Raw genomic sequence first — 13279 nt, forward strand, 5'->3', positions numbered from 1 at the left:
CTGTGCTTCATACAAAATACTCAATGAGTCCAAAGGCAGGAAGAAAATCTAGGAAATGGTGAAAAAATGGCTTTATATGTGTGTCTTGTGGAACGTAACGGCTTTGAATTGGCGACAGCAAACAGCCTGACTTCCATCAAAACACAAATCATGGGGCGCACGGGTGGTTCAGTGGGTTAAGCACCCGACTTCGGCTCAGGTCATGATCTCACGGTCCGTGAGTTCGAGCCCCGTGTCCGGCTCTGTGCTGACAGCTCCGAGCCTGGAGCCTGCTTTGGAGTCTGTGTCTCTCTCTGTTTCTTCCCTGCTCATGCTCTCTCTCTCTCTCTCTCTCAAATAAATATTAAAAAAACAAAAAACAAAAGCCCACCACAAATCATCTGCGTGGGAGGAGTGTTCAAGCGATCTCCACGGCTTTGAAAGCGCCCCAGAACCTCGCCAAGAGTTTCTTCTGCTCTGTGACCAGTGGTTGCTGCAGTGGAACTACGTTATCCCCACAGTAGAGTCTGATCTGTAAAATCCATCGGCGACATTTGTGCTCGACGGCTTGGGATTTGGCACCCGAGATGCTAGATCGAGCACGACAACTTCATAACCCTTCGTGAGACTGGATCGTCCGATCCCTCAGGGGGCACCTGGAGCTTGAGCGTGTGGAACGTCCTCCCGCCACAGAGCTCTGTCTCCCGGCCTCGGCTTCAACTTTTTTTTGGAAGTTGGTGCCTTGGAGCTTAGAAGGCACTGAACCTCATAAAAGTAAAGAAACAACGTAATAAATATTTCAGGCAAGCACACAAAGGCCACTTTACACATAAACTTCGAGTAAAGTACTATTTAAAATAGGATTTTAGGGGGCACCTGTGGGGGCTCAGTCAGTTGAGCATCCAACTCTGGCTCAGGTCATGATCTCGAGGTTCGTGAGTTCAAGCCCCGCATCGGGCTGGCTGCCATCAGCACTGAGCTCGCTTTGGATCCTCTGTCTCCCTCTCTCTCTCTCTGCCCCTGCCCCCACTCTCTCCCAAAATAAATAAATAAACTTAAAAAAAAAATTAAATAACATGGGATTTCTATGAGAAAATGAGTTCTGAATTCCGGTCAGAATGCCGGGGAAAGACTCTTTCTGGCCTGCTTGTCCCAGCAAGGTCTCCCTCCAACCTTGTCTCAAATTCACAAGAACAAAACACAAAATCCAGAGAGAAGCTAGTTCTGAGCCCAAGGCGGCACCCTCCCTTGGCACGGGCTTCCTGGTTACCTGGTTTTTGGGGAGATGGAATCTACTGGGGATCTGGGTGGGCAGAAGCAGGGCAGACCTGGAGGAAGGACAGCAGCGGTGATGGGCATTTGGGGTTGTCTCACCTAGTCAGAGCTCATAAAGAGAACCTAAGAAACAAGTAGTGTGCAAGTTTAACTGGTATTTCCTGAAACAAGCAAAGTAGGAGGGTGCTGAGTACACACACACACACACACACACACACACACACACACGACTTACTGCCCTGCGCCTTAGTCATTAAAAAAAACAAAAAAAAACAAGACAAAAAAACTGCATAGTGAAATGATGTGGAAAGCCATTCTAATATTTAATGTATTTCCCAAGTTAATGCAGTAGAAGTTGACTATCAGTAAGTTTTTTGTTTTGTTTTATTTCAGTGGGTCCTAAATTTACAAAACTACTTTGGCAATGTGCTAAATGGTAGAGATTCTTCTCTGGAATGTAACGACATCCTATTCCGTGTGTGTGTGTGTGTGTGTGTGTGTGTTCTGGAGTGCAATTAGGAGCGGATAGTCTAGCCAACAGCATGGCCTTCGGACAATCAAAAAATAAAACAAGGCTGAAAATTCCTCAGAAATAGAATACTTCTTAAATGCATGCTTAAAAAAAAAAATCAAGTTTCTTAAATATAACGTAGGTTAATAGTGCATCTCTACAGGGGCAGGAACATCAAGTCTGGTCACTCACACTGTTCTCAGAGAGAATCATTAAAACAGCATTGGCATTTGTCAACCAGAGGCATCCTCTTAAGCTTCTGGTCCTAAAGAAGTGTGTACTCTTTATACATTCACGGATTGGAGTAGAGTTATTAAGAAAAAACCCAAGGGGAGCCCGGGTGGCTCAGTCGGTTAAGCATCCGACTTCGGCTCAGGTCATGATCTCACAGTTTGTGAGTTCAAGCCCCGCATTGGGCTCTGTGCTGACAGCTTAGAGCCTGGAGCCTGCTTCAAATTCTATGTCTTCCTCTCTCTCTGCTCCTCCCCTGCTCATGCTCTCTCTCTCTCCTTCAAAAATAAATAAAACGTTAACAATTTTTTTTTTAAAAGAAAAAAATCCAGCATGGAAAGAAATTCAGTGGGATGGTCTTTCCAATCTCTTCACTGATGAGGCTCAAACTGACAGTTAAGAACTACAAGCCAAAACGAAAAAACAAACAAAAACCCCCCACCACAGCTAGTATCTCTTTCCCTCGCTCATTCTCTTCCACGTATACATTCCTCTCACAAAACAAATCCCTAGGCTACCAAAAAAGAGACCATTGAGGACATCATGCAAGCTTCCTGTATTCTATTAATTTTCCCTTTATTCCAAGGATCCTGATTTCAGGGGATTCTTTCCAGTAGTAAAGTCATTAAGGTCCGTGGCATAATTTAAGTGTATGGAAAACAACACGGTGTGATGTGAAATACCCACCACACACACATTAACTTCATGAAATTAATGCCGTTTCCGTATCTTTTTATTGAACATATTAGAGCTTTATTATTAAAGCTAGATAATTTGGGCAAGTTACATAGTTTGGTGGAAAATGTGAATATATCACTGGCTCGTCCAGTTCAATGAGAAATTTTCACACAGGCATGTGAAAATGTCTATGTGAAGACAGGCATGTGAAAATTTGCCTTTTGTAAAAGGCCAAGTTTTGCTACCAATGATATAAACACAAATTTAAAATAGAACCTGGCATTCAATTTAAACTGCTTACTATTCATTGACTTCTAATAATAATTGGTATAATAAAGAGAACTGTGGTAAGCAAAACCTCTTAGTGGAGTTTAAAAAAGAAAATTCAAGCAATTTGAATCAGCCTTGCCAACAGTCTGGAGAATCAGTCTGTTTAGCAAGTGGTGTATGTAAATAAATAATCAAAGATGCTATAAAATACAACTTGGTAAAGAGGCATTACCTATTTAATAAGTACAATATATACATAGAATTCTCTTGAAAAGCTTCATTACAGAAACATATTTACAAAATGAACAGTGTAATCAAATTAAAGATTATCTGTACAATGCACACACACACATACATATATATATACACACATATATATATGTGTGTATATATATACATATATATATACACATACATATGTATATATATATATATATGTACACACTTTTGGAAGATAAACAAGTTTTATCATTGTCATCAAAATGGACAGGCATATGCATTTTAAAAAAGAATTCATACCAGAAAATACATCTTTAATATACAATTATATTTTTCATTTATTTTCCTGAAAATTCTTCATGTTTGGATACGTTTTCAATTATTTGCTCTTGTTCAGAGCCTTGAGAAATTTCAGGTTTCTAGTGCCACCAACTGGTGTTAAAAATGAACAATCTCAGTGTCAAAAGAAGATTGTTTTGTTTTTTAAAAAGGATATCGAAAAACAGGCTAGTAGAGTCAACATTCATAAGGCAAACTAACCATACCGAGTAACATGATTGAGAAAAATATTTTCACCACAGTAGCATATATATAACATTTACAACATTGATGGTTTTTTAATGTCTTGGTAAATCTTGATCTAAACTTTTATGAAGAAAATCTTTAGAAAAGAATATGCTGTGAAACAAAGTTTAGGAACACGCATGAAAACGTGATTAGATTCACTTTTATGAGCATCAAGTAGGCATTAATAATTTACTAAAATGGCAAAAATCAAATACTTGTCTAAGCTCTTTGGATTTTTCTTCTTTTTTCCTAAAGAAGAAGTAAACACCAAACTATGGCAGAGGACGTGCAGACCTCTCAGCCTACCCCAGAGCAAGGACTCATTTCCCGAAGTTTCATGCCACGGCGAGACTTCTGGGCCACTACTTGCACAACTGGATTAACCCTCTTCCTACGGCAGCTGGCTGGGAGCTGCAGAGGCTCAAAGAGCTGCTTCTGGTGCCTTCCCTGCCATTGTCACTAGACCTCAGCTCCATGGGGACAGCAACGGTCCTGCCCGGTCTGTTCACCAGTAAAATCACAATACCCTGGACGGTGCCAGGCAATAGCACGATAGCAGACTTTCAATACAGGTGTTTTTTTTTTTTTTTTTTAATGAATAAATAACATGCTGGTAGCCTGATAAAATAATTCAAGATAAATCACTTTAAATGGCGTCAAAGATAGAAAGTTAAAAGAAAAACCAAAATACCGAAGTTCAAACCCATTTCTTTGCTCAAACCCACTGTTTTCAATCCTGAACACTTCACAGGCTAAAGGGAAGTAGTATGCGAAAAAAGGAGCCACAGTAAGAACTCACTTCAAAATGAAGGCCTAGTAAGCATATACAGATAAGACACACACACAAAATAATTTCCTGTTCAAAGAAACCAAAGCAGTGCTAACTATCAATGTAGCCTTTGATATGTACAATGAATAATGAACATCTAAAATAAATATTCCCCCAGATCTCAGGTTTATTCAGGCCATTTTCCTTTTTTGGACACTCCACTCTTCTCTCCGTATATTCACTATAGTAAAAGACTCTCTAAATCCCTAAATCCTCACACCAGGAGCTTTTTGTGAGTTCGTATAAAGATGTGATATATGCACATTTTCATACATTACTTTGTTTGCTTCTAATCCACAACAGAAACTGAAGATACAATAGAAACTGAAGGAAAAAAAGAAGATAAAGCATTCTCTTCAAAAGTTTTCCATAGTTTCTTATATTTATGGGGGGGGGGGCGGTAAGTAACAATAAGTCAGAACATGATTTATGACAGCTTTCTTCTAAAGTTGCTTCACCATTTAACTTTCCCAAATGGTGGCACAAGTGTTAATACTGGAATGTTTTATTTTTGTATGTAATAAATGTGTATATTCTTAAAAAGTGTGTAGACATAGGACACTCTAGATCTGATCACTGTGTGGCCTCCATTCATATATTTTGTGTCTTGGAAGGAAAAAACAAATATTGTAGTGTATGAATCTCTATCACGTAAGCAGCCATAAAAATGTAGTTTTGTTGGCTACTCTAAGCAGTCTAGAGGAATATCAATAGTGTGTCTAGAAACAAAGGGGAAAATAATTCAGATTTGATTGCACTCACCCTCTTCTTTTATTTTGATATATTATTATTGGTAAAAATAACAAGACACATTATGGTAAGACTGACACTTGTTACAGCTATTTTAAAAATGTTTTTGAACTTCTATTTCCATGCTGAAAAGATTTTGGTTTTGGATGACAAGACAACTCGATACACAGAAAAAATAAGACACTACATTGAATCCTTAGTAAAAATTAAGCATATGATCCTTTTAAACAATGTTGATATAAAAAAAATGTTAAAACACATTAACGGGACACTGCCACCGTAAGCCCAACTTTCAGAGCCATATAACTTCTGAAAGGCTTTTTCATCATCCCAAAGCTTACTTCTCTTAAGGGGAGAGAAAAGGATGCAAAAATCCAAAACAAGAGTGACACTTGTGGCAACATCTGCATGTCAGCCAAGGTGTCCTATCGTAGAGATGACCTGAATGTAATGAAGTGTGAAAAACCACACACAGAAATGATAATAGGTGACAAATTACAAGAGAAGGGAACAAAATTCAATGATGCAGAAGTACCGATACCGTGGACTGGCGACATGTAAGTGCGTATTTTAAATAAATATTGTAAAAATCCAACAGGCTACACAAATTTGGCTCTAAATTTCCCCTGGTTACAGAGATGTAATTATTTTGTATTTTAAATAAATATACTGAAACACATCACATTTGGGGACTGTAAGATCACTCTGCTGGAATACATAATTGTATCAATGGTCAAGCATGGTGCTCAAATGAAATGGTTAACAGAGCCATACGCTGGATTCTCTGGGGAACTGGTTCTTCATAAAAGCCTTACACATTTATCTTAACACCTGATGTCAGTAAAACTAAAGTATTTCAGCTTCAAAGAATTCATTATTCATCTCTCTGTTCTAATGAATAATCTATTTCACATTTTAAAATACAACTGAAGTCCGCAGAGATTTTCTAAGTGAGCGTGTTATTTAAAATCAGATTTTGTGTAACTGAAGGCTAAAAAAACTCAACTATGAACTCAAACAATTTGAATCTGACGAAACGTACCTAGCACAGAGAAGGAAACCTGATGGAGGCATTCAATGGCTGATTATTGCTGGCGACCAAGAGCTGGCTTTCCTATTAGCGTCCATTAAAATGACAAGAAGTTAAGACTCACTGGCATCCCTGTGACACAACCAAATGGGATACTGGCAGGTCAAATATGATCTTTATCACTTTAGTTTTCTTCACGTTGGAGAAACAGCACATGACGGAATGACGAACACGTGTCCTTTCATGCAGAATTTTAAAAGCTGAATCATTTTTGACATTATATATTTTAAAAGGAAGAAATAAGGAGAAGGGGTTTTCAAAAGCCCTTGTAGTAATGTTCAGCACTTTGTATGACCATTAGCAATTTCGGGTGTTCTGATTCAGGGACAGGCTGTCACTATACAAAGACAAATTTCATCAAAGCTTTTGCTCTTACGGTATACACAGCAATGCATTCATATTGTAAAAGGATACTTTTTTATACAGATGAAGCAAAACAATTTTTCTACTGACACACAAAGCAGGGAAAAGTTTCCAACAATAATGGGCAGTGGCACCTGCTCCTTATGTGGCTTTTGTCTGTTTAGTGAATGAGAGCTTTGCGTTAGGGTTTCTTCGTTCTCTGTTCGAGTTCATGCTGATGTTTAATAAGGCGCTCAATTTCTGTTCCAAGTGTTTGTAGATTTTCCTTCACCAGTTAGAAAAAGGGGGAAAGAAAACGGAATTATTAGGTAGCGTAAGTATAAAGATTCAGTTTGTACTGTTTTTGCTTAAATTTTGAAACCAAAAGGGTGAGGATGAGTCTTAAATGCTCGGTGACACTGGCCAGGAGCACAGTGGTTTTCAGTAAAGGAGTCCTGTACATTTCAGAATCTTGTCTTTTTACTGAAGCGACAGTAAATTTTGGTGCACAAAATTATTACTAGATTTAAAATATTCTGTTTGAGGGACACCTGGGTGGTTCAGTCAGTTGAGCGTCTGAGTGATTTTGCCTCAGGTCATGATCCCAGGGTCATGGGACTGAGCCCCACATCAGGTTCTGTGCTGAACGTAGAGCCTGCCTAAGATTCTCGCTCTCCCCCTCTGTCCCCTGCTTGTGCACTCTCTAAAACTGAAAACTGATAATAATTAATTAAATAAAAACATTCTTTAAAATCCATTACTGACTATGGAGGCCCAAACACAGCACAAACAGAACAGTCAGGTCAGGTAATATCTGCAAAAAGTAGAGCTAGAATGTACATTAGAAAAGACACACCTCAATCTTAAAGCCTCAGTGATCAGTCATAACTGACTATAATAGAGGTCAGAGGCGGCCCACTGCAAAATAAACAACTGTCTGCCCAATAGTGACGCTGATGTTTTGCTCTTTCTTTCTCATTAAGAAAAATACAGAAATTTGATCTCTGGGTCAAATGGCTACCTTGCATTACAGAACTGGTCATTTACACGCCAGCTCACGCAATGAAAGAGGCCCCATTACGCCATGCGTGCTGGTTGGTAAGTAAATGAAAAATATAAATACCTTCAATGTAATGTTTTTTAGTAATGTATCCTCTAAAACAGCCTGTAATTTTCTATTGATCTCCAAAGAGAGTTCCAATGTTAATCCACTATCAGCTGGATGGGATGTATATAAAGATGCCATAATGCCTCCCCGTCTACTTAAATGGACTTTGTTAAAATCAGATGCCTCTGAAGAAAGTGTGCCTGATTCTTCCCGTAAAATGTAACTCTGAATTATTCTGTAAAATAAAATGACACTGTCAGTTATATACTTGCAGAATTAAAAACATTAGAATTTACAGGAGTTGGCTAATCATAAGCATAAAGATGATTAGCATAAAACAAATATCTATTAGGTTAACAAGAAATATACTAGAAAATAAGGGAACTTTTCTCATTCAGTAGTTTCTTAATCCCATTTTTGTTCAACATGGTATTTATATTAACGATACACAAACACTGCTTTTCAATTTCTTTATTACTTTAATTAAAATACTTTTGAGTAATTTCTTTATTGCTCCATTCTTAGTTAGCATTTTCTATTTTCCTGTTATTAAGCTCAGAACTTTATCCTTTTTCTTTTTTCAAGTCATGGGCAAAATTTTCTCCAAGACTAAAATTATTTCAAAATTAAAATTAAAAAGGCATGGGTACAGACTTTTTATATATATATAAAACCTCTTACTTAAAAGAATATGACATTTGTAAGAGGACTCTGGCACAGCACAGGCTCTGGAGTCAGTCAGAGCTGGGCCCAGACCTCCAGCTTTTGGTCACTTACTAGATGAGTGGTGACTCTGGAACATTTAGTAATTTGACCTGAGCACCACCAGTTAACGTATAGGTCACTCAGTTGTAAGAAATCAATGAAATTTCGTTAAGTCACAGGCACAAAATCTTGTACTTGGCAGGTGCCCAATAAATTACCCACTATATCCTACCTGATAGGAACAATAACCCACAACCCCATATTATCTCTTAGAGCCACAACAATGAAAATTGAAAGTGAAGTAGAATATTCTTTTTAAATGCAAAGTTATTTTAGTATCTTAAAAAAAATCAACATCTCAGGCATCTGGGTGGCTAGGTTGGTTAAGCGTCCGACTCTCGGTTTCGGCTCAGGTCGTGATCTCACGGTTTTGTGGGTTCAAGCCCCGTGTCAGGCTCTGTATTGACAGTGCAGAGCCTGCTTGGGATTCTTTCTCTCTCTTCCTCTCTCTCTGCCCCTAGCCTGCTCACGTTGTCTCTGTCTCTCTCAAAATAAATAAACTTAAAAAAATTTTAAAAGAAAAATCAACATCCACTGAACTCTCTGTATCACCTTAACGACCTGTTTTTTCTTTTTTTGTTTTACAGAAAAACTAGGTTTTTCTGTATTCCCAAAACCTAGAACATAGTTAAGTGATCAATATAAGACTGGGAAATTAACAAATATTTTTTGAAAGATGGGCTCTTGTTATAATTAGTTCTGAAAACAGTAACTTTACCATACAAATAACGGTATTTCAAACACAGACTGTGTTATCATAATAATACATACTTTGTTTTTTTCCTAATTTCTTCTACCAATTGTTTGATATGATCCTCCATAAATTCTATCTTTTCATTTTTCCGAGCATGTGCTTTCTGTAGCCTTACTATCCTCTCAATCAACATGGTCTTATCTACTTCTGGAAAGTTATCCACAGCTACTGATGACCCAGTATTTTCTGGAGATCGATCTTCTGCACTGCTTCGAGCATTGAGGGACCCTGAAGACAAAAAAAAATCAGTTTAGATGCTGTGCTTAGTCTAAAGTCATCTCTAATAGCGCATATTATTTCCTCTAGTATTATTTTCAAATATTCACTCTAACACAGCTGGGCACAGAACACAAGTCCTACCTGGCCTGAGCTCTCGCTATTGAACACATGGATGTCAGAAGTACCAAAGGGCCTATTATGTCTCTCAGCAACAGGATGAGGAAGTGGCAAGAGAGAAGCAAGAAACTCAGAAAAAGTCACAATAACAAGCCTGAAGTGAAACGAGGAGCCAAAGGCAGACACAGAGAGAGAAGACAGAATATACCAGTGGGTTCAGCTCGGAAGCCAGTCTCCTTAGGTACAAATCCCACTCCTCCGCTTTGTAGCTCTGTGACTTTGGCCACGTCATTTAACTCTCTGTGCCTTGGTCATTTCATCTTAAAATGGGAATAATGTTATTATTTACTTCATAGGATTGTTATCTTTATTTAAATGAGCTAATGTATGTGAAAGTGTTTGGAACAGTGCATATAATAAGCACTAAGTGTTAGCTATTATTTTTACCAACATCAGTTGAGAAAAATTTCTGATCCTTTTTATACCACAAACATAAGCCTTTTCAACTCCATTTTGTAGACTGAAGACAAGGAATAGATCTTATTCGAGGTTGCACACTAATAAGTGACAGACTGGGTTCTAAATACCTATGTGTAATTTCAAACCCATGTTCTTTCTACTACATGATTTTCCCATTACTGGAACAGCTGATTCTCCCTGTAAGGTACAACTCCTGAGAGGGAGTGTAGTGTAATGGCACGAAAGGACTCTAGAGGCTGAGAGTTCTGTCGCTGTGAATTCGGAGCAAGTCATGGAACCATTCGGAATCTTAGTTTCCTCATCTCTAAAATGTGAATTATAACACTTACCTCACACGACTATTCTGCAGAGTCAATAATATGTTTGAAGTGCTTAGCATGGTTCCTGGCATTCCAAAATGACAAATATACTGATTTTTTTTTTTTTTTGCTGATCATCATTTCCACAATGGTATCAATCATAATTTTTGGCATATTTATCATGAGAAAAGCTAAAAAATTTTAAAATACACATATATAGAAGCACTTGGGTGGCTCAGTCCGTTAAGCATCTGACTTCGGCTCAGGTCATGATCTCACAATTTGCGAGTTCAAGCCCTGCGTCAGGCTCTGTGCTGACAGCTTGGAGCCTGGAGTCTGCTTCAGATTCTGTGTCTCCCTCTCTCTCTCTCTCTGCTCCTCCCCCACTCATACTCTGTCTCTCTTTCTTAAAAATAAATAAACGTTAAAAATTTTTTAAAAAATAAAATACACATAAATAAAAAATCTGGTAATGATCATTTCATTAGTTTTCAGGTGTTAAAATATAAAAGGGAAAAAAAGAAAGAGGGAGAGGGAGAGGGTGAGGGAGAGAGAGGGAGAAGGAGGGAGAGGGAGAAGGAGGGGGGGGAGAGAGAGAGAGAGAGAGAGAGAGACAGACAGACAGACAGACTGTATTATACCCAATCTCTCTATATGGATGGATACAAATCTAAATTGAAAAATGAGGAAATTGTTACACAGAATAAAGAAGCAGCAGGTAAAAAAGGAGGTAGGGAGACAGACAATCTAGAATCCCGTGGCAAACTGGAAACCCTGGACGGTGATGAGAATGTAAATATTTAACTGGAAATGCTACAACTTTTTATAACTCAAAATGAGAAGAAAAAAAAAAGCATATCAATACCTTTTAACACACCAAAGAAGCTACTTCTTTTTACAGTCAGTCACTAGGTAACATCTGAAGCCTGAGATTTTTACCTGATGAACTAGAACGACTCCCCATGCTGCTGACTTCTTTATCATAGTTTCCATTCTCAATCTGATCTAATTTTCTTCGTGCTATAGGAAAAAGAAATGGATTGCTTGTGACAATTCTCATGACCATTTGCCCCCACTATCTCTGATCTTAATTGCTAAAATCACTTAGGCAAAAATGGCTTAAACATCAAGAGAAATTTCTTGAATACATACTTCAGACAGGAGAGATATAGTAGTCATTCATATAAAATGACATGTAGAAACGTACAGGTCAAATACAAAATATATAGAGACAACACTATGATGATATCATTTAGGTACAGTGACCTAACTTTCAGAATCCTGACGAATTTAGATGATCTCTGTGATGCCAAAGATTTCCCTTCAATTTTATCTATAAAAACAAACTGTATCCTTAAGGCAAATACCTGAATATATTCATATTAAGTAAATGCTAAAACTCTTTTATCTTATTACTATATTTTACCATATTTTACCACAAAGTAGTGAGGAATAGTAGAGATGAGGAATTCAGAATACATATCTTATTCATCTTTTATCCAAGCATATAGCATAGACTCCAAATAATTGCATGAATTTTTAGATGAAAAGAAATCTGGGTTCTAGTCCTAGTTGTTGTGTTCGGGTAATTCATAGCGTATCTGGGTCTCGGTCTCCTCTAAGATGAAGGGTTAGGGTTCAATGATCTCTAAGAGGTCTATGAGGTACAGGTACCTAGATGCTAAACAAAACAACTCATAGCATGTAGAGGGAGAGAATATGAGAATTTCCATTTATACTTGTATTTCGTCTGATCTTTTAAAATTTACATTTGTAATGTAGAATACACATGTTTAAAATTTATAAATAAGTATACATAAATTGGAGAACAAATGCTTAACTACTTTTTACTGAGAGGAGCATGTGGTCAAAAAAGTTTAGACACTACTTCCCTAAGGTACGTTCCCAACTGTCACATTTTGGGATTCTGCGAATAAGTGCCCTTTACATAGAGGATGTTATAGACTATTTGTGGAACTATAAGAGGTTTAGCGATTTGGTTTATGAACATTAATACATTAAAAAGAACACAGAGTTCTAATCAAAGTGGTAGAACCTGATGCAAAGTAGATTTTTTTCTATAAATCCTTAATGACTAAAAGAAACAATATTAAGGTCTGAGTGGGTGAGAAATCGGTACCTTGCTGGAGTTGTTTGATAAGATCCTTGACACTGGAGGCATGTTTACGTCTCTGAGTGACTAATTCATCTTTTAGTTCTTCGACCTGGGTGCTCAGTGCTTTAACTTCTGTTTGTCTGCAGGTGAGTTCCGCTTGCAGGGTCTGGACCTCCTCTCTCCGCAGTTCCTCCTCTTTCAACAATCTACTTTCCTAAATATTAAAAAGGATAAAACAAAACACACCAGTTTTAATACCTGTTTCCATTATTGCTCACAATTCAAAATCCTGAAAATACAAGGTCCCTGATGGTAAATGATGGTAGATTCTTCCAGAATCGCTTCTTACCAGGTTCTGTTTCCTGAGCTCTCCAAATTCCTCATAGAGGAATGCAGGGGCATAGTAACACATTTGCCATTTCATACATGCAAAAGAGCATATGACCGATGTTCTCTGTATTTTGGACTAAAATCTCAAATTATTTTTATGAGTAACTTGAAGATACTTTCATAACACAGAAATATTAAGCCATTTTTAAACTGTAAACATATAGAAATTTGAAATAACTTTAAAAAACATACAGTAATTCCAGTTAGGAATGACAAAAACCATGGTTTTCTTTTTTTTTTTTTGATTGTTTATTTATTTTTGAGAGAGAGAGTCAGAGCGTGAGCGGGGG

General features: G+C 37.6%; 1 protein-coding gene across 2 annotated transcripts in view; it reads right to left on the reverse strand.

The window, feature by feature from the left end:
* Positions 1-2711: 2711 nt before the first annotated feature.
* The window catches only part of CCDC186 (coiled-coil domain containing 186), a 54672-nt gene continuing 44104 nt past the window's right edge, over positions 2712-13279 (reverse strand). For both annotated transcript variants that reach the window (XM_058697850.1, XM_058697851.1), the window contains exons 12-16: positions 12624-12813; positions 11423-11503; positions 9386-9596; positions 7865-8084; positions 2712-7027 (exon numbers count right to left, since the gene is read on the reverse strand). In XM_058697850.1, coding sequence (XP_058553833.1) covers positions 6944-7027; positions 7865-8084; positions 9386-9596; positions 11423-11503; positions 12624-12813 — 786 coding nt within the window. In that variant the 3' untranslated portion in view covers positions 2712-6943. The remainder of the gene's footprint in view (positions 7028-7864; positions 8085-9385; positions 9597-11422; positions 11504-12623; positions 12814-13279) is intronic.

Source organism: Neofelis nebulosa, chromosome 13 (genome assembly GCF_028018385.1).
Source record: "Neofelis nebulosa isolate mNeoNeb1 chromosome 13, mNeoNeb1.pri, whole genome shotgun sequence".
Lineage (NCBI taxonomy): Eukaryota > Metazoa > Chordata > Mammalia > Carnivora > Felidae > Neofelis > Neofelis nebulosa.